Source organism: Eurytemora carolleeae, unplaced genomic scaffold (genome assembly GCF_000591075.1).
Source record: "Eurytemora carolleeae unplaced genomic scaffold, Eaff_2.0 scaffold846, whole genome shotgun sequence".
Lineage (NCBI taxonomy): Eukaryota > Metazoa > Arthropoda > Copepoda > Calanoida > Temoridae > Eurytemora > Eurytemora carolleeae.
In genome coordinates, this window is record NW_019396740.1 from 97,414 (window position 1) to 118,343 (window position 20,930).

Genomic DNA, 20,930 nt, shown 5'->3' on the forward strand with positions numbered 1-20,930 from the left:
AATGGAGTTGGATTTGTCGGATTATACTTTAGATTCCAACGAGTTTTTGATATTTCCTGGGTTAGATCCATCATTTACTAGTTTCAACAGGTAACTAGATACAATAATAACTATTGACACAAAACGGCTGAACCGATTTGATTTGATTTATATGACTTGTGTTTTAAGGACGACCAGAATTTAGAGAAAGTTCCCAAAAAAATAATTCTTGAAATTTTAAAACAATTTTGTTTTTGCAAAAACGCTTGCATGTAGTAGAAGTTATTAGCTATTATTATTAATTGTTTCTAGAAATCATAAAGCATACTATTTTTGAATTTTTCAAGTGTTCAAGCATTCTATGTCGGGAATTAGCTCTTGAGATATCATGCATGCATGTTTCCAGTAAATAACGCCCGTTAACCTACTTATAATTACAGTAGTAAAATTGTGACTCTTACACTTAGTTTAGTAAGATCCTAACATAGAGATTGAAAGGAGTAAAATTACTTTGTCACATTGAATTCTTTGGTTTTCAGTATTTTCCTAAATTACATTGTTATGTTATATAATTACACATTCATGTTTGTTTTCTATTTGGTTCAGTCGTTGTTTTGTAAATGTTTGACAAATAAAAAAAGTGAGCATTTTATAAAAATTTCATTATTATATACTTCCCAATAAAAGTTTATAAATAGAAAAAGAGGGGAATGAAACTAATGAGACCTGAGATTTTATTTCAATTAAATCTTTTAATATTAGCTACCCCAGGGATATACTCATGGGTTCCCTAAAAAAAACTTCAGCCAAATTGGCCCAACCGTTTGGCCACTGGCCAGCTATAGCTAACATATAAGTAAATATAATATGAGCGAAGAGCTTTATTATGTAGATAAACATAATTAAAGATAATCATGTTCACATAAATCAAATTTTAAAACAACGTTAGCTCAATTGCACATTTTTTTTCAAATAATCATTCAAAGGTTATAGTAGACAAATAATTTGTTTTTATAAATATGATGGCTAACGTCTAATAGAAAGTTTTTAATTCATTTCTCCCTGAATATATTTAAAGGAGCTATTTGTGAAAAAAAAAGAATCAAGACAGAAATCATTCACTTGGTTAAAGTTTTCAAGTGTGGGTTGTTACTTAATTGAACTATAGCTGGTACAAATCAACAATAGTCCAAATGAACGTTATTCCAGTAGATCATGTAGTCCAATTAATACAGCACCTTTTAGAGTTATATGTCTAGAGAAGAAACGTAAGGTCGTTTTTAATGCCAACTAAGTAACCTAGTCCAAAGAATCTAGACACTGTGTTACCGTTTTTGTACATTTTTAAGTCCAAATGTTCTAGTTTCAAATTTTAAATCAGACAATTTAATTATTTTTCCATTTTCAGTTTTACCGATAGTTCTTCAAATATACTCAAGGAACAGGAACAGAATACTAGAAGATTAGAAACACAGGTATAGTTTATATATTCTCAAGGAACAGGAACAGAATACGACAAGGAACACAGGTATAATTTATATATGTTCAAGAAACAGGAACAATTTACTAGAAGATTAGAAACACAGGTATAGTTTATATATTCTCAAGGAACAGGAACAGAATACTAGAAGATTAGAAACACAGGTATAGTTTATATATGCTCAAGGAACAGGAACAGAATACTAGAAGATTAGAAACACAGGTATAGTTTATATATTCTCAAGGAACAGGAACAGAATACAAGAAGATTAGAAACACAGGTATAGTTTATATATACTCAAGGAACAGATACAATTTACTAGGAGACAAGAAACACAGGTATAGTTAATATTATTATTATAAAGATTTATTCACACACAAAGATATAAATACATAGAAACACAGCTATATTTTATATATACTCTATGAACCGAAACAGGGTGATAGGAGACAAGGAACACAGGTAGAGTTTATATATACTCAAGGAACAGGATACTAGTAGACAAGGAACACAGGTATAATTTATATATGTTCAAGAAACAGGAACAATTTACTAGGAGACAAGAAACATTGGTATAGTTTATATAAACTCATTACTGTCAGAACAACTAGTACACTCTTGGTAGGCTGTGGCAAGATACACCTCTGGACTCTGATCCTGCCACGCCTCCTGGTATTTTAATCACTTTATCTTTACCATTCTATTTTTTATTGTAAATAATAAAAAAACATTGCCGAATATAAAAAGAATGTGACCCTGTGAGATGGTATGCGGGCCGGACTGTCTGTACGTTCTCCCCAATCCCTTCTGTAAATACTATTCAGATAGTCTTCCGGGTTTAAACTCAATTCCTGCTTCATCAATGCATTTATTGAACTGCTATATACAGTACTCTATATGTTTAAGGAACAGAATGATAGAAAACATATTATATCATATCTGTTCGGTTTCATAGTAGTAAACCTATCGTGTAAGAATTCCCATTATTACACGGTTCAGAAGGAACAATTTTAATATTGTACAAACCCTCGGAGTCATGTCTATTGCATTTTTACTCGCTAATCAGGTAAACATTGTAAACAAACCTTGTAAACAAGCCTTCATGAAAATATCTTCAATAAAATCGGAAATCTTTCATTAATCAATAAATTATTGTAATTATTGCTTTTGTAATTTTTCTGTAAGTAAAACGATAGATTTAATTTTGGTCACGAGACTGTAGAGTGTAGAGTCTAGGGTGTCCCAAAAACAGCGAAAAATGGATTTTCAGGTTGTGTGTTGTAAATCCTGGTACTAGATGATAAAAAAATACGATCGGTAAAAAAAAAATTCTAATTTCAGTATTTCCACTCGGAGTTTGGATTTCAAAATACTCGAGGTTGCGTGATTATAAGATATTTAAAAATCGAGTTGAGATCATTTTTCTGATCCAAAGCAATAAATACACATTTTTTATTGAGTTAGATTTGATTTATCCTCACATTATGTTTAATTTCACAATATATTTACATACACTTAGTGTCTTAAAATAAGTTTTACACTGTTAAGAATCTAATTTTATAATTTTTAGAGTTTCCTTTGATATCATGTTATTCATTGTTATAAGATAACCTTTGTTAAAAAAAAAATAAAAAAAAAAATTTTAAAAGATAAGAACGTTACAGCGATTACCTTATATCAAAGTAAATATTTACATAGAAAAACTTTAGGGATCGTAAATTAGAGACCAATTTAAATTCCAATGAATAACACAATTCTTTGTTCATGTTTTTCTGTTGTCATAATATCCTGTCTTACTCTTAAACTCTCATCTTGAGACGAGTCTACAAACTCCTGGATAAGTTTCACTCCTCTTTCGGCACAGTCATTAACTACAGAAAGTTTANATCTAATAAATGTCTGTTATTTTAGACAACTTTATGAGGAACCAAGAGTCTGGTCCTACTAAATCAGATAACTCCTTGATTTCTGATATTGGAATATTAATCTCAGGGTATCCTACAGTACAGGAATCAGGAACTGGGTGACTCAGCAGTAGCACTGCTAATGCTGTTAACAAGAGCCTCTGAAGGCATACCTGGTTATTTTCGCAGCATCTGTGTTTAGCAGCTATTGTAAATGATGATCTTGATGATATTGTCAGAGCTAACATGGCAGCAAAGCTGCTAGGTTACCCAGTTCCTGATTCCTATACTGTAGGATACCCTAAGATTAATCTTCCAATATCAGAAATCAAGGAGTTATCTGATTTAGTAGGACCAGATTCTTGGTTCCTCATAAAGTTGTCTAAAATATCATTTTTTTTGTTATTAAGGACGATCCTGTTGTATGGAGGGGACCTAAGAAGACTGCTATGATAAAACAATTTCTTTCTGGTAAGCCTCATTTCAAAAAAATGTAATAATGGAATTCTTAAACTCGATGAAATAATCTTGATACATTCTTTAACTCAGGCCTGCGGCCTTCGTTAAAGAATGTATCAAGATTATTTCATCTCGTTTAAGAATTTCCATTATTACATTTTTTTCCTCATAAGATTATCATACTACCTACAGGTCTCGGTACTTTGTCTGTAGGTTGATTGTTAAAAATAATGTTAATAGATTTTGAATAATCATTACTCAAGAAACTAAATACCATAAATACATAAAAAAATATCTCGTGAAATTTTTGTTTCATTTCAAAGACTTATCTCTTAGGTTGTGAGAAGCCCTTCAGCTTTGAATTCTTGGTTAGATAAACCAGGTTATGAAGGGCTGGAAGGGCACCAAGGATTGGAAGTGAAGGGAGAGAAGAGAAAGTCTGAGACTAATTCACAAAATAGCAAACCTATTGCCTGTGTTGTTTGTAGGTAAGGTTTAGATATTGTTTTTTTTATAATCTTTTTTAATCAACAAAAACGTTAATTTACCATCTGTAGTTCCACCAACAATTCTAAATAAAATCCTGTAAACCATACTAATAGAAAATTTGTTTATTAAATTTGTAACTTTATTTATATGATATCAGATGAAAATATTTTGAGATTTCTATATTTTTCTGGTTCTTCATTTTCTTCTTGTTCGTAGATCTTTCATACATCTTTCAACCATATATCAGCTAATTTTGAAAAAAGGGGATGTCCTTGTAATCAGCCACTTTACAAGAAAGAACTATTTTTAAAAAGATCTTGCTTTCTTCCGAGCCCTGTATTCATTTGAACTAGTCAGCTAGTTCAAATTTATTTATTAAATGACTAAACTCCATCCAAAGAAATGGTCAAAAGTAAATATTCTCCTAGATTTACTTTAATGTACAATTTACCAGGAGAGAATTTTCGGACAAGACATTAATGAAACGTCATGTTCGGAGGGTTCATTTTAAGCCACAGGTAATAAGTTTGTCTGCTTGTCTGTTTGTTTGTAACCTATAAACGTCAAAATGGCCAAACAGATCGGGCCGAAATATGATTTATGATTGGTTAGAATTGAAAAAAAAAATTATAAAAGGGCATCAAATAATTGTAAAATTAATTTAAAATTACTAATAAAAGAAACTTAGAAAAGTCACTCTATCTTTTGGTACAACAGAAAAGAAATAAATAGGGCAGTTACAATTATTCGATTCAATGTTATAAAATGTAAATGTCTTAGTAGCCAAAAAATATCTTATGTTCTTATGTTTTCTAACCCATTAAGAATTTAAGTTTATTCAATGCTTTATATTTTTATGAGCAATAGTATCTAACTTTAAAATCAAAACTGGATCTAAGCTTGTCTTTACAAGAAACCCTGAATTTGAAGACTAATGTTTGTTTATTATCTGTCAATCATAGTGTAATCGTGATATAGATTCGCTACAACTCATGTCTAGGTATTATGCTCTGAGTGTGGAAGGAGAGTAGCTGTTGAAAATATGAAGAAACATAAACAAAACCATTAGAATTCTTATCTCTTTTTAAAAAATGTTTCTCTCTGAAAAGAACTGGTAACAAGAAAATAAATCTGAAAAAGAAAATAGAGAGAGAGAGAGAGATAGCATTTTTATAACCAAACTTCGAACAACCATTTTTGGCACATGAATAAAATAAAACGAAAATCATCTAGTCAGTCAAAAAGTTATCAAAAATTGAAATATTGTCCTCGGGGGGGAAATTATATATATGTGAGAAAAAATTGTCAGAAAATTGAAAGAAATTTTATTAAGAAAGAGTGTTGTTAAAAGATATAAGAACTCGTTTAACTCAAACTTATATGAACCAACTGCAACAAACATTCAACCTAGATTTCAAATAATAATAAATCTTGAATGGTAGAAAACTTAACATTTCAAATCTTTTCTGTGATGTAATTTTGCGTGCCTTAATATGTCAGAAACTTGTCCCTAAAAATACCTGATCTTCATAATATATATTGTTTACGTTACAACTTCAAGAAATGAAAATTATATTGAAACCAAAATCCAATATGTAAAGAACTAAATATTGATCCAATTTAACAATTATATTTCAGAAAATACCAAAATTTAAGTTTGGGATAAATTTTTAATATGGGTGAGAAGAGAAGCAATGGTGTTCATCATATCCCTGTGGATATTCTCGACGAAATTGCTGCAAGGTCAGATACCGAAACTTTAACTTTTGTAATAGTTTCATAAATTGTCAACCACAGAACCCCCCCCCCACAGAAAAAAAAAAATTTTTTTTTTTTTTTTAAATTACATAAATTACGTTGATTGACATGGTCACCCCTTTATTTCATTTACCTATTGTTTTCTTTCGTTCTTGACCTACGTTACTAACCATTGAATGATTTTGAAAATTTAAAAAATCAATATTTCTAGATTTATCGTAAACCTGAACCAGGAGGAGAGACAAGATATAGTCAGAATTTGTTTCCAGGTATACAATTTAGGGTCAACCTAAGGTTTATCAGGGTCACTTGGGGGTCCTCAAAGGCAAAAAAGGTCAATAAGGGTTCATCAGTGTCGGCCTTGGTCAAGCAGGGTCAACACACGAAAACAATGGTCAATAAGGGTCCACCAGGGTCGACCTTGGTTATCTAGGGTCAACACAAGTCAAAAAAAGGCCAACAAGGGTCAAAGATGGTCAACCTGTGTCAATTATGGTTAACAACTTGGGTTAAATGTTGTCAACCAGTGCCAAATAGGGTTAACATGGGTCAAACGTGGTCAACCTGGATCAATTGTGGTCAAACGTGGTCAACCTTGGTCTACCAAGTTAAGAAAAAGGTCAATCAGGGTCAACCATGATCACCAGGGTCAATCAATGTCAAACGTGGCCAAACTGGAAACTGGTCAACCAGAATCAATCAGCATTTAGAAATAAAATCCAAAAATACTTAAAACATAACGTAGAAACAAAAAAGTTAATTGTGAAGGGGATCTTTTAAAAGATAATACTACCTATAATATATCCCTTAAATATAAATTTCCAGGTTGAAGAGGCGCATTGGTTCTATACAGACTTCTATGTAAACCAAAAACCAGAAATGAATCTTCAGGTAATTGTGCAGTGTTTTTATCTAACTCAGTAAAGATTAAAGCATCATGATATGATGAGCATTACTTTAAAAAAGTTATTGTTATTTTTTTAAGTCTGGTACAATGCGGAGTTTCACTGAACATATTTTTCGTCATGTTCCATTTCTGCAGGTTAGAAACGAATAAACAATAATTATAATAAACAATGATAGCCCCCCCCCACACATTTTAGTTTCTCCTAGTTTCTCCTATCGTTCCCATAAACAAAAATTTGAAATTTACCTATTTTTGAAAGGGCTTTAGAGCTTTGTAATAATTGAGAGCAAAGCTGAGATTTTAAAAGTAAAGCTCGACTTAACCTTAACTCAAGGACCGCGTCGTAGATTGACTTTTGATTAGTTCTGATTTGACCTATGAGAGACTGCTTTCAAATTCTCTAATCTCTGCTGCATATGCAGACGAATCAGCTGACAGGATCCCATATCTACAGATGTAAATTTCGTAAACTCAAACTTTATGTAATTATATTATTATTAGTCTTGCTATGTTTGACACTTCAGATAATTAAGAGATTTAAAATTAAAATTAAAAAATATGGCAATTATCATGAGATTTACCAATCCAGCTTCAATTAGGACCAAGTCAAAGAAGAGACAACCGAAAACCTCAAGTCTTCACTAGATCTTTACTTGGGCATAAATAGACGTAAGAGATGGTTTTGACTCGGGTTTTGGCTTCTAAAATCTCAGCACAGAATTGGTCAATTTTCAGATTGTAAATCAAAACTTGATCTCAAAAGCATTTTTTGTATAAATAACAAAGAGCCTTATTCACGTTTTAAATAATCCTAGAGGAAACATGAGCGTTCCTACCAGTCAGCACCCCCTTAAAGTGTTATTGTAATTAATTTGAACAGTTTCTTAAATATTCTTTTATGTTTAGAGTCATGTGAATAATGTGGACGATATTCTTACGCTATGGAGAACATATAAGCTGAAAGTGCCAACCTATGGTGCAATTATTCTAAATACTAAAATGGACAAGGTTCTACTAGTCCAGGTAGTAAAATAGTTTTATGTTAAAGGGACTGTTAAGGTAAAACGGAAGGGGGTATATTTGGATTGCGGAAGCCTAAACATTTAGGAGTTGATCGCGAGTCGCGACCAATATTAGTTTTATTTGAGCCACGTAGCCAGATACTGCACTGCCTTTGGTGGAAATTCTAGTCATATGATACACATTATATCTTTACAAATGGATAGGTATAGCATTCAAATTATAATTGGAACTTACCTAAAATCTTTAGGCAACTCTGGGTTATCCTAATTTTTAGATTTGTTCCGTATTTGCTGAATATGATCTGTTTAAAACTTTAATTCATATACCATACTATATATACATGTATGAGTTTTGGTATAACTTTGACACAGTTATGCATCAATTTCTACTGACGGGACATCAGATAGAACTAATATTGGTCGTGATCAACTTCTAAAATGTTTATGATTCAGTCTCTTTAATGTTTATTTATGATTAAAAATTTCCCCTTTGAAGTAATTTTTAGTTCACATATTTGATTAAAATATAATGAGGTCAAAATATTGATCTGTTTAGTGTAGCACGTTTTTGTCTATTTCCAAATATTAACCCTTCAATTGAAAATCATTTATTTATTTTTCGAATGTATCCTGTCAATTTATTCAATTGTCTCTGCTGCATAAATTAACAAGTAACTTTTATGTAAAAACGAGAATTAAAATTTTTGAGAAAAAATTCATCCTTGATCAGGATGAAAAGGTATTGTTGTGAACCAGACAAGCCGCTCCCTAAATGGAGGGTAACCTGCATTCCTGTTGAAAATGTCGTCTTATTAAAAAAATACTCTAATTTGTTTAAATATTAACATGTTAGCTAATATGTTAAATCAAAGATATATTGAATAGAAGGAGGGGGCGATAGGGTTTCAGTTCACTTTTCTGTGACGTTTTTGGACTGCTGAAGAACTAGTTTTTGCGTAACAACAATAATAAAGATTGTAAACAATAACACAAATGATGTAATAAGGTCCTTTTCGTATAAAACTAAAATCCTTAACTTTTTCAATCTTTTTTAACAAAATGATACTACTTTCATAGTTTACTAACTCATGTTTGTTTACATTAGATAGGCTGCCTTTGTTATTGTTGTTACGCAAAAACTAGTTCTTCAGCAGTCCAAAAACGTCACATCAAAGTGTACGGAAACCCTATCGCCCCCTCCTTCTATTCAATATCTCCTTGTGTTAAACGGCTGGATCAAATTTTTGCTAACATTTTTTCCGGGGGTGACATAGATCAAATTTTGTGTTAAAAGTTTTGGAGCTCAACCCTGGGCACTTCAGCTAAAATGATAATTTAATACAATGCGCGGGTAAAAAGCGGGAGTTACTGTGGCTATGAATAGTAATATAAACCTGGGCATCGCCGGGCACTCCAGCTAGTAGAATGAAAAATAAAGCATATTTGTTCAGCTTTTAAATAATTTTACACAATTGATAATTTAGGGTTTCTATGCTCGATCTAGCTGGGGGTTCCCTAAAGGAAAAATAAATCAGGATGAAGAACCACATATTTGCGCTGCAAGGTAGGAATATTAATCTATATATATGTAAAGTAGGAATCTATGTTTGTTTGTTTGTATGTCTGATCATAACTCAAGAAACCTTTGGTTGCCTTAAATTTTGATGGGGGAACTCGAAAGAACCACGGGATTGTTTGAGCTTGGTTTAAAAACTCCAAGTTTAGCAGGTCAACTTTGTATAGGAAATAATTATTTTCCGGTCAAAGCTGGGTTCCCAAGCTAGTTTATAAACATTATATAAAAAAATGTTGGTCAAATTCTTAAACTTTAATGCTGTTGGCAAATTCCCACATTTGTATTTGATTAGATTTGATATGAAAGGTATTAAGCTGAATATTTTGAACATATTTTAAAAATAGTAAGAAATGAAAAATTTATATATACAAAAAATGTCTTCCCGGCTTCTTGGTTTTAAATAAAAAATGTAAAAAATAATATCATAATAAACTATTAGGGAAGTATATGAGGAGACCGGATATGACATTACCTCAAAGGTGGATCCTGAAGTTTATGTTGGTAAGCTATTATTATTCATTGAATAGAAACGGTTTTAAGGGACATAGTCGTAGTTTCAGGTGACCAAACGGCCTTCGGTTATGTTTTATATTTATCTTAAGCATCAATGGGGAAGATATCGTCTATTTTTCTATCAGAAAAAATGTGGAATTCTGAAAAATACGTTCTTTGTTCCTGCCGCAACAAATCCGCTTTTTTAGAGAAAACAAAATTAATATAATGAAATTTTAAACAGCAAAAACAAGGATATTTTTATTACTTTTGGACAAAAGTTTTAAGGCTACTTTTGTGAATGTAACTGGAAATTACGTCGACCATCCCTCTAAGAAAACAAACGGCTTGATGCTCGCCTCAAACCCTTAATTTTCTTATTCCTATATCTACAAGCTGTTAGAAACCTTTGAAACTTTAAACTATGCATTCCCTAAAATCTAATCATCAAAGTTTAAAATATCATAGATGAGATTTAATTCTCCTAAATCTGCTGAACGTTATCGGAAATTTAGTTCAAACTCTGATTTGATCAAAGGCTTATTACTGAAGACCTCGCTGCGTTCGGGATTTAAAGGCTTGAAATACCCTGAAACCAATAAGACTGTAAAGACGACCTGAAACTATTTAGATATGATGAATGATGATTCCAAGGTTGACTCAAACCGAATACTTTGAAAATAGTCTTTTAATGTCTTATTCATGGTTTGAAGAATAAAGAAAGACAAGTTTACAGTTGCAGAGGACCTTGTGGCATTTATGATTAAATTCTTTTCATAATAAAATTAACTTTAAAAAATAAATTAATATAGAAATATGGGAAAATGCACATTGTTTCCAAGTTTACAAAACATTGGATATTTTATAATATCTGTTCTTCAGAACACATGTTGAATGATCAGCCCGTAAGACTCTACCTAATCCCTGGGGTTCCAGAGAATACAAAGTTTGAACCCAGATCCAGGTACAGTTAGGCCCGTTTTTAAATCTTCAAAGTTTTAGATTTATAATAGGCTCCACAAACATTTGAGATGTGAATTCTATTTCTAAACTAATCATATGATTACCACAATTCGAGGCTGCGTGCAAAATTTCAGCCTTATATTAAAATTTTTAGGACCAAACGTAGTCTGTACAAAATTTGGTGCCACAATGTGTTAAATTGAACCCCCATTAGAGTTAAAAAAAAATTACAAACTGTAATAGGAAAAATATTTTGATAGAATAAAATTTTTAGTTGAAGTTTTATATTTACTCTTCGTCTTTTTCTGTCCTTATGAATTTTCTCCTAGATGTGAGATACGAGATATCAGATGGTTTGATATTAATCTTCTTCCTTTAAACAAATCTGATCAGGTAGATAATTATTCTTCATGCCTAACAAATGTCTTTTTTTATAAGTTTATTTTCATATTTATGTTATTCATGTTCAATGCTCATGTTACTGTTCATATTTATTTTATTCATGTTCAATGCTCATGTTACTGTTTATATTTATTTTAATAGTATTCACTTTGTAGAGTTGATTTCAAATAAACCTTTTTTTTTAAAAAAAGAGTGGCATGTCCGCTTTCAACAATATCCTTTAAAGGGACACACCGGCTATGTAAGGTAGTTGAACTGAGTATGCAGTGTTGTGGACAAATTCTTTAGGATTCATTTGAGACATAGGATTCATTTGAGACATATAAAACTTTTCCACGATGCATAATTACTGATTTTGAGTGCATAGTCGACGTTCAAGAATCAAGATCATGAATTTGGGTGGGTACGTCTTCAGAATAGGTTTTTTTTTTAAATTATAAAATAACTACGACGAAAAATAAAGTATAAATTATACAGTAAACTAAATAGATGGTTAGGAACATATTTCTCAAAAGAAATTGTCAATAAATCAATGCTTGAATCAATAATTTCGTTTTCATCATTATATTGAAATTCTTATTTTATACTAACTTATTCGCAGATTTATGCAAATTCTTCAAATGTCTTTTCAATAAAAATTCCTGAAAATCTGCAGAAAATCTTTGTGAATACTGAGAGATTATAGAAACTAAAATTTGAATAAGATTACTTATTTTCGACGATAAGATTAATTTTTTATTTTCTCAACCTGTTCTTAAACAACTAATTAGAATTTTGTTTACACTTTTGTCGTCGTTATTGATTAATTTAAAAAAAAAACATTCTGAAAATGTATCCACCCAAAAATACGATTTTGAATGTCGACTTTGCACTCAAACTCAGTCTATTGGTACAGTAATACATGAGCTAAAAATATTGTTTAAAATCAATGAGTTGAAACATTGAAACATGAATACTTGAACTAATAATACTATGTTTAGAATTGTAAAATCAAGAATGGGTTTAACCCAAGCTATTGCTACATGAATACTTGAGCTAATAATATTTTGTTTAGAATTGTAAAATCAAGAATGGGTATAACCCAAGCTATTGCTACATGAATACTTGAGCTAATAATATTATGTTTAGAATTGTAAAATCAAGAATGGGTATAACCCAAGCTATTGCTACATGAATACTTGAGCTAATAATATTATGTTTAGAATTGTAAAATCAAGAATGGGTATAACCCAAGCTATTGCTACATGAATACTTGAGCTAATAATATTATGTTTAGAATTGTAAAATCAAGAATGGGTATAACCCAAGCTATTGCTACATGAATACTTGAGCTAATAATATTATGTTTAGAATTGTAAAATCAAGAATGGGTATAACCCAAGCTATTGCTACATGAATACTTGAGCTAATAATACTATGTTTAGAATTGTAAAATCAAGAATGGGTTTAACCCAAACAGTTTCTACATGGTCATTCCTTTTATTCGTGAAGCTAAGGCTTGGGCCCAAACTAAACTTTGGCAGAGATTACAATTTCAGGTTATATTATTTTTAATTGTTTAAATCATTTAAGCGGGGGAGAAAAAATTGGTATTTGGAATAAGTGCATCTTCGTTTAAAATATTTGTCGGCGAATTTCTCTAAAAATAAGCAAAAGTTAAGATTAAGGATAAATAGTAAACAAGATCAACCCGCGTAAGACAAGTGTTCACTATGCAGGTTTATAGAGTACACCCAGGTTTTAATGATAAGACAACGGTGCAATACAAAATGTTGGGGTAATCATCTTTTAATCATTCTTGAGTAAAACAAAAATAAAAAGACTTCGAAAACGAACTGGAAACTGTTTTACTGATCTACCGTTTTTTTGTATGCATTTGCATGCACTCTTAATTAAAATAAAATATTTTTTTAAAGTAAAAAACACATCGGCAAATTTGTGGCTTAAACTTCTCTGGGCGAGCTTTTTTTTAATGTGATGGTTAATGAATATAACACCAAGCCATAGTAGCAAATAATGGGAAAATCATAGGCCAGTAATATTTTTAATTAGAATGTAGAATGTCCCACATCATGTTGGTTTATGCATACTTTTAAATTTGGATTTTTGGCAATAACCTGAATTAAATTTTATAAAAATTGAATCTGCTTTAAAAATTGGTTAGGGCATTCCATGTCAAGACACCCAAACTGTATCTCACAGATGTTGCTTAAAAAGATTTTGCTAAGAATTAGGATTTACCAATGTTTTCGTTTTCCTGTCTTGAATTTGCAAATATTTGAAATTTGACATAGAATGACCTTCATAAAATGCTTAAGCAAAATGTACCAAAGATCTGTTTTTGTTTCTGTTGGACGCTCAAAGGGTTGTTGTAACAATTTAGACATCTTGGGATACTAAAATGACCCCACTCGAATATTTTGTATAATGCGTTCAAAACATTTAAATTATAGTTATTTTTTTATGCCCGGGGAATTTTCCGTCATCTAATTTTTGGTCTGTCAACTTGTGGTTTTAAATAGTCCTATGAACTTGAAACACACCCATCTGACTTGATAGGCTGATTTTCAAGCTAACGTAGTAAGTATGTCCTTTATAACAACATCAGATACACATAAGAACGCTGAAATGTCGTCGTTGTATTCCAAAGGTTATGGGTCCAACTGTAAAGTTTAATATCTTGATAAAATGAAATTTTATTTACCAAAGCATTGTGTTTCTAGGATGAACCTCAAGAAAAAGGCCGAAGTGGCCGGAAGTCGGTCCCCCGGACCAAACAGGAAGACGGCCGTACACCGGCTTCTGGTGTGAAGGAGAGAAAGATCTCTGTCCCAGGCAAGGGTTACTTATGCATGGAAGAAATGATTTTTCTAAGATTTTTTTCTGGGGGGGTGTGGGGGAAATAAATAATAGTTTTATCCATTTCGACACTTCTTATTCAAAAAAATAGAAATCCTTCCTAACACGTTTTTTTTGTGGGGGAGGGTGATAATTTTTCAAGTAAGTATATACCCCTGGATCCAGGATTAAAACAGCAGACAGATCGAAGAACCCCAGGCTCTAGCTTTAAACCTTCTCAATCCTCAGTATCTAGGAACATGGAGGTAGAAATTTTAATAAATTTAAATACAAATTCTTCTTTGCAGTTTTATTAACAAAATTTAATTACCAAGGTTGCCTAAAGATTTTATGAAATTTGGGGAGGAAATACTTATTGCAGTTTTATTAACAAAATTTAATTACCAATGTGCTCGTCTTTTGAGTCTTAAATTTGCAATAATTTGACATTTTAGCAACGTCTAAACTTCGGGAAATATTTGTTGAGAACAAAATTTTTCATTTTTTCTTTGATTACAAATGACTGTGATTATTAGATAATTTTAGGAATGTTGTTTTCCATCGTTGTTCAGCTAAGCTATCAAAAAAATTAATTATATACATATTCATAATGGTTATGGTTCAAGAAAGAAATTGCCTGTCTATAAATGTAACGTTTTGGTACTGTCCTAGAATAATATATGAAGGTATTTAGTATTTTCATTAATTAGCTGAAGTGCCTTGCATTGCCCATGGAATTTTAAAACCACTTTGGAAAAGAAATCGAATTTTTGCCTATGTTATCCCCAAGGGTACCCATGGGTTTCCTCAAAAAATGTCAGACCATTGGTTCCAGCCGTTTGGCCAGATATGGCTAACATATTTATAATGATATATTCATGAGCAAAGAGCTTTATTATAAAGATAATATAATAAAGGTAGAGAGTAGTGAATCTAGAAGAAATCAGGAGAATATGAGGAATTCCAAGTCTAAGGTAATTCTACAACTTGGTCATAAATGGCACATTATACTGTCAGCTGTTTCTTAATTGTCACTAATTAAAGGGACTTTATTACTGGTTTTTCTTACTTGGAAATACTTGTAGATTTCTCATCAGGGTTCCAGATAGGATTATAAAGATCACTTCTTTTTGTATCCAGCATTTTACTCATAGGTTTCTCATTCCTGCTGTTCTGATATTTTATCATATAAAGACTTTAAAGTTTTTATATTTCCTGCTACTTTGATATTTTCTGGTAATTTGTTCCATTTCTCAGCTACTCTGTTGGCAAAGAAATTTCTTCTAACCTCAGTCCTGCATCTAGTTGTTAATATATTTAATGCATCAGCCAGGAGCTTTCTGCTTGTGCCAGGGAGAGGATCTCTCTTAGCAGCTCCCGGCCCCACAGTTTGGAAGAGCGCTGTGTAGAGTTGCTCATGACTTATCCGACAGGGGAGTAGCAAAACATAGGATTTAAATAGTAAACACTAACTCCATCTTCGGCTTATCTTGGTCCAACATCTCAGCTGAAGAAGGTTCACAGAAGTATAACCCCTGATAGGTATAAAAAGCCATGCACAATGAAACCGGTTATTTACTCGGCTGGCTGTGAAGACTTGACTGCTGAGGAAGATTCCACCTGATCGGGCTTCAAGGCTTACAACTCCCCATTTTGTATAAGCGGTGCAGTTATGGGTTTCCTTAAAATTATGCTTAGTTGGACGACTTCAACATGAAGGAAAGCAGGGAGCTTCTACTGAATCCCTCATACCCTCCCTCTTCCAAACCTTCTTATATCTCTCCTACCTGCTTCACAACTCCATGCCACAAGAACTATTTGGAGAGGCCTCAAAACATAGAAACAAGAAGAAAAAAGACAATTGAATAGGAAAAATTGGAAAGAAAATCTCTGATGATAAGCTTCACACTATCAATTTACCTGTTAGCAAAAAAACAACAAAAAAAAAACTTTTATTTCACCCTTATTAGAAGATAGATATTATCAGGAAAATGTGTTGCTGAGTCAGATATAACACATGTGTAAACAATACAGAGTTCAGAAAAAAAGGAAAGCAAGATCCTCTAAACATAGTAATAAAGCTTGCAGTATCGGCAAAACTTCTAGGATATCCCAACAATTTTTTTTTCTTCAAAATTTAGCCAAAATATGATTGAAAGATGGTTAAACAAGAAGAAATTGAAGGACAAGAAATATAGAAATGTCAAAATATTTGCATCTGATATCATCCAGCTATTAAAGAATATTGTTAAAAATTTAAAATTTAAAAATAAATATGTAAAAAAATGTAATGAATCAGAAGATAGCCTGGTAACCCTGACTGATTCTTCTCCTGCAGTCTGGAAGAACTGCCGCCTGTCTACATCATCATAATTGTGCATGAGCTTGATCACTTGATCATGTCATATCTGATCCTTCTCTCTTCTAAAGATTGTATATTTAGCTCTTGTAACTTTTCCTCATACTCCTTGCTTTGCAGACCTGAAATTTGTAATTTTTCCAGAACTAATTTGTCCCCCTCTTGCCAGGGACACCAGAAAGGTACAGAAAATTCTAGGTGTGGGCGCACAAATTGTTTATATAGATTCAAAAACACACTTTTATCTCTGTAGTGAAATGCTCTTGAGACTTGACTAGGAAAAATTTAGGTTTCCCAGCAGCTGCTGCTCATTAAAGTCCAGGTTTGAGGTTGTTAACTAGCTTTATACCTATATCTGTTTCTTCTTCTATTGATTTAATTTCAACTCCATTTATGTTATATCTGTACTTCTTTGTATGTTTGCCCAGGTGAATGACTTAGTATTTATTTATTTTAAACTGCTTGTCCCATGGTCCCACTCATCAGCCCACTTCATCTAGACGTTGCTGTAGCTTCATTCTATCTTGTTCATTTCTAATTGTGTAAGCTGTCTTAGTGTCTTCGGTGAATTTTTCAATGGTTGTTATTTTAATTGGGCATTCATCCAACATCATTTATATAAACAATAAAACCATCCATTTATTGCCACTCTCTGTCGTCTTCCATTGAGCCAGGCCTCAAACCACTTCAAAAAACATCCACTTATTCCATGAGATTTCAATTTCAAACTAATTTATTTTTAGTTTTCTTCATTTTCAGCATTTCAAAACATCTTTGTCCTGTAAAGACCTTTTTTTCTGGAAAGATACTTTTTTACCTCTCTTGTCTGTATTCATTAATGTACTTTGATAATAATAACTTTCATGTGTTTTTTTCTGCTTTAGGTAAAGGGAAGCAGAAGACAGCTCTTTGAAACTGGTCAAGATACCTCCAGGTGATAATTAGAGACATTAAGAATGATTATAGTATTATTTAGAGGTTGAAAGTTTAAAAATCCCAATTATTGAGAGAAAAGCCGTGGAATAATTTTGATTATTACACTTTCTTTCTATGCATAATATTATATTATTACACTCGAAATTGATTAACAGATAGATGAGCTCTACAATATTTCACTACTGCCCAGTTTGAACATGCACCATTCAGAACATCCCTCTGTTTTTGGTCAGTTAACCAGCTTCTTATCCATCTAAGTAGGTTATCAGTGAACCCATGGGCTTCTAATTGTGTCAACAGTCTTTCTCTGGGTCTTTATCAACAGCTTTCTGGAAATATAAGTACAACATATCAACAGAGACCCCCTCATCCACAACAGCCGTAACAGTTTCCAAAAACTCAAGTGAATTAGACTTATTTTTCATAATGCCATGTTGATAGGATTGGACCAAGTTAAATTTTTCCAGGTGTAGAACCATTTCATCTTTGATAAGGGACTCCATGAGCTTACAGGGTATACTTGTTAATGAGACTGGCCTATAGTTTTCAGTGCTACCTATCTGATGGTATAAAACCGTCACACATTGATAAGTTAAAAATAAAGCTCAAGGGTACACATATTTTATCCCAGAATGCTTGTAGAAATTTTACAGAAATACTATCTGGACCAGGAGCAGAACCAAATTTCAATTTCATATTTTTTTCTTGCACTGGCTTCCTCAAAGGTGATGTTTGGGAGAAGTGAGTTTGTTAGTTTTCTTGTCACTGGAATTCATGTTTAATCTTTATCTGAGAATATTCTAGAAAAATAGTCATTAAGCATTACTGTTATTTCTCCTGTATCACTAGTTGGGACTCCATCAGTCTTTTTTAGATGTTTTTGATTTAAGTAGGAGTTGAAAGATCGATGATTTTTTTGCGTAACTTATTCACAAACTCAGGTTTATTTCAACAAAAATCCTTTTATCCAACAAATGATTAAATAACTTTTGAAATACAATTTAATATGATTATTTTGTGTTCACATTTAGCACAAAACATTCACTGTTGTGTTAAATAACTGTGGTTTTGATGTTGATTGTTGAACGCTCAAGCAAACAAAATAACCTATGACGTCAAGTACAGCTGAACAGAGCGTACACAATAGTCAGATAAATTTCTATTGCTTCATCTATATATAGAGTCTTTTGTAAATCCGATGAGACTGTGGTAAAAAGATTTTAAGGATTGAGCCTTTTGAATACTTGTTTAATAATTTAGAGAGAGTACAGTTACCCCACAGGATAAACTTGGATCCTTTCGTCCGGCCCTACTCCCTACTCCAGGATCAAATCCAGCCCAACTCCCTACTCCAGGATCCAATCCAATCAATAACTTGAATAAATCTAAAGAGAATCGATCCAACCAACAACCCTCTCTTCTTCCACCAAACTTCTGTCCTAAAGCTTGGTCAAACTTCAGGTCAATATTTGTTTTGATTCAGAACCGGGACACCCCCCCCCCCCCTCCTTCTATCAGGGTATAATCTAACCCGTTTCTTTAACCGTTCTTATCTAGTTTTTTGTCTTCAGTAAATAATTTTGACCTTTTTTGAGTTTTTCAGTTAAAACAAAATTTCGCCTGCGGCACCCCACATAATTTCCTATATCTGAGTTTCTTAAATTTGTGCCCCCCCCCCTTACAAATTCCTAGCTACAAGCCTGTACAAGAAGCTGTACATTTCGAGTTAATCAATCAATCAAGGTGTAGGTTTTGGGGTTCTTATTTGCACAGTGGGTCCAGTGGTTCCGGGGGGGGGGAGGGGGAGCGTAGCTAGAACTTAGTCTCAGTAATTATGGAAATACTAATATTTTCATTCTTTAAGCCCATTGTGATATTACATAAAAATGCCTAAAATTATGAAATGTCGTCTTCCTTTTTCAAGAGCTTTCTGGTTCTCATTTTAATTAAAACTTTTTTTTGATATTTCATATTGTACAGGTTGGATGAAAATACTCTGATAAGTGCGTTTTTTAATACAGGTATTATTTTATTATAAATTTTACCGACTTTATTAAAGTAATGAAAAGAAATTCCTGTCAAATAAAATTGATGAAAGAGAAGAAAATTTCAGAGGCGTATTAAGGTGGATTTTTGGTGGCTCAACACCCCCCCACCCCCACCCCCTGGATCAGTAAAATGAGTTTTTGGGCTTAAATGTGCGATGCGACAAAGTTCATGTTTATTTATTCATATTCTGAGGATTTTATTTTTATGAAGGTTTCAAATTACCAAATAAATTAATATTTAATGTATTCCAGCAGGCAAACCAAGAATAAAATAGTTGAACAAGAATGTGAATCAATTCGTCCAAACCACTCGGAGGAAATCAAGACCTTTCTGTTATTTTCTTGAATAGAAACTTGTACATTGTACATTACATGCATAAAATACTAAATTTTTATTTTATGTCAATGTAAATAGTGTATGTATTCCATGATTATGAGAAATGCAGATCTTTTCTTTAATTTTGGCACATTTAACCCAAATGGAAGAAAACGTTTATTAGTTTATTGAAGACGACTTTCAACTGGAGCTTTACAAATTTTTGACTGGTTAAAATATTTATTAATATACAGAAAGTTATCATCAAACAATCCATGCTGTTGAACGTTCAGTTAATTATTTTGTAAGATGATATTATTTATTGTTACGTTTTTTGATGTAATTGTTACGTCATAACTATTAATATTTGACTTGGTGACCCTTTTCCTTATAAAAAAACTTTGTAAATGCAGACTACCTGAGCAATGTTGTATAGTGTTGTACAGTACCATTATGCACCGTGCACATCTTGTACAGTACAACTGACTGGTTGTCCCAATAATGGTAATTAAGAGACGAATATGTAATCGTCTTTGTTAAGAATTATCGTTTTAATACCCAAATTCATTGGTCAAAATAAAGTTACGTCTGCTAGAGTAAATCTTATGTATACGGTATTAGACTGTAAGTACAACAATATGCAGTGAAAGCATAAACAAATTTAAAAAAAAACAAATTCTGTACTCTTGCAGACGAACATCTACGGACTACATCACCATACTAAATCACAACAAAGCCGATATCAAAAGCGTCTGTTAATTCACATGGTTATTGGGACACCATGTATAGGTTATCCAAATTCTTCAATTCATATTTATCAGTATTAAATCTAAATATAATAGTTTTAGATCTCTTGTGTGAAAAGTTTGGATGGACTAAAATTCTTTAACTTTTCATTTTATCCTTGAGAGTTAAAACTTGTAGGTGCATTTGCATTTTTATATATTTGTATATTGTAATATATTTTGGTGTAAAAAGTGTAAATAAACCTGAAATGTGAAT

The 20,930-nt window shown here is 32.0% G+C and overlaps 1 protein-coding gene across 6 annotated transcripts; it reads left to right on the plus strand.

Moving 5' to 3' along the window:
• Positions 1–20,929, plus strand: LOC111708005 (m7GpppN-mRNA hydrolase). Of its 6 annotated transcripts, XR_002766568.1 has the most exons (22): positions 1–90; positions 1,388–1,454; positions 4,159–4,310; positions 4,766–4,829; positions 5,312–6,054; positions 6,281–6,338; positions 6,895–6,960; positions 7,055–7,111; positions 7,883–7,999; positions 9,483–9,562; positions 10,014–10,075; positions 10,949–11,030; positions 11,359–11,422; positions 12,856–12,969; positions 14,155–14,266; positions 14,456–14,535; positions 15,187–15,243; positions 17,513–17,562; positions 18,825–19,025; positions 19,545–19,585; positions 19,865–20,432; positions 20,718–20,929. XR_002766568.1 is itself a non-coding variant. In XM_023481220.1 (21 exons), the coding sequence occupies exons 5-21, from the start codon at positions 5,987–5,989 to the stop codon at positions 19,885–19,887; spliced, it is 1,332 nt and encodes a 443-aa protein (XP_023336988.1). In that variant the 5' UTR covers positions 1–90; positions 1,388–1,454; positions 4,159–4,310; positions 4,766–4,829; positions 5,312–5,986; the 3' UTR covers positions 19,888–20,929. The 6 variants fall into 6 exon arrangements, 5 of the variants coding, with proteins under 5 accessions (XP_023336988.1, XP_023336993.1, XP_023336990.1 ...); XM_023481220.1 differs by having other exon boundaries at positions 19,865–20,929; XM_023481225.1 differs by having other exon boundaries at positions 19,868–20,929.
• Position 20,930: the final 1 nt, after the last annotated feature.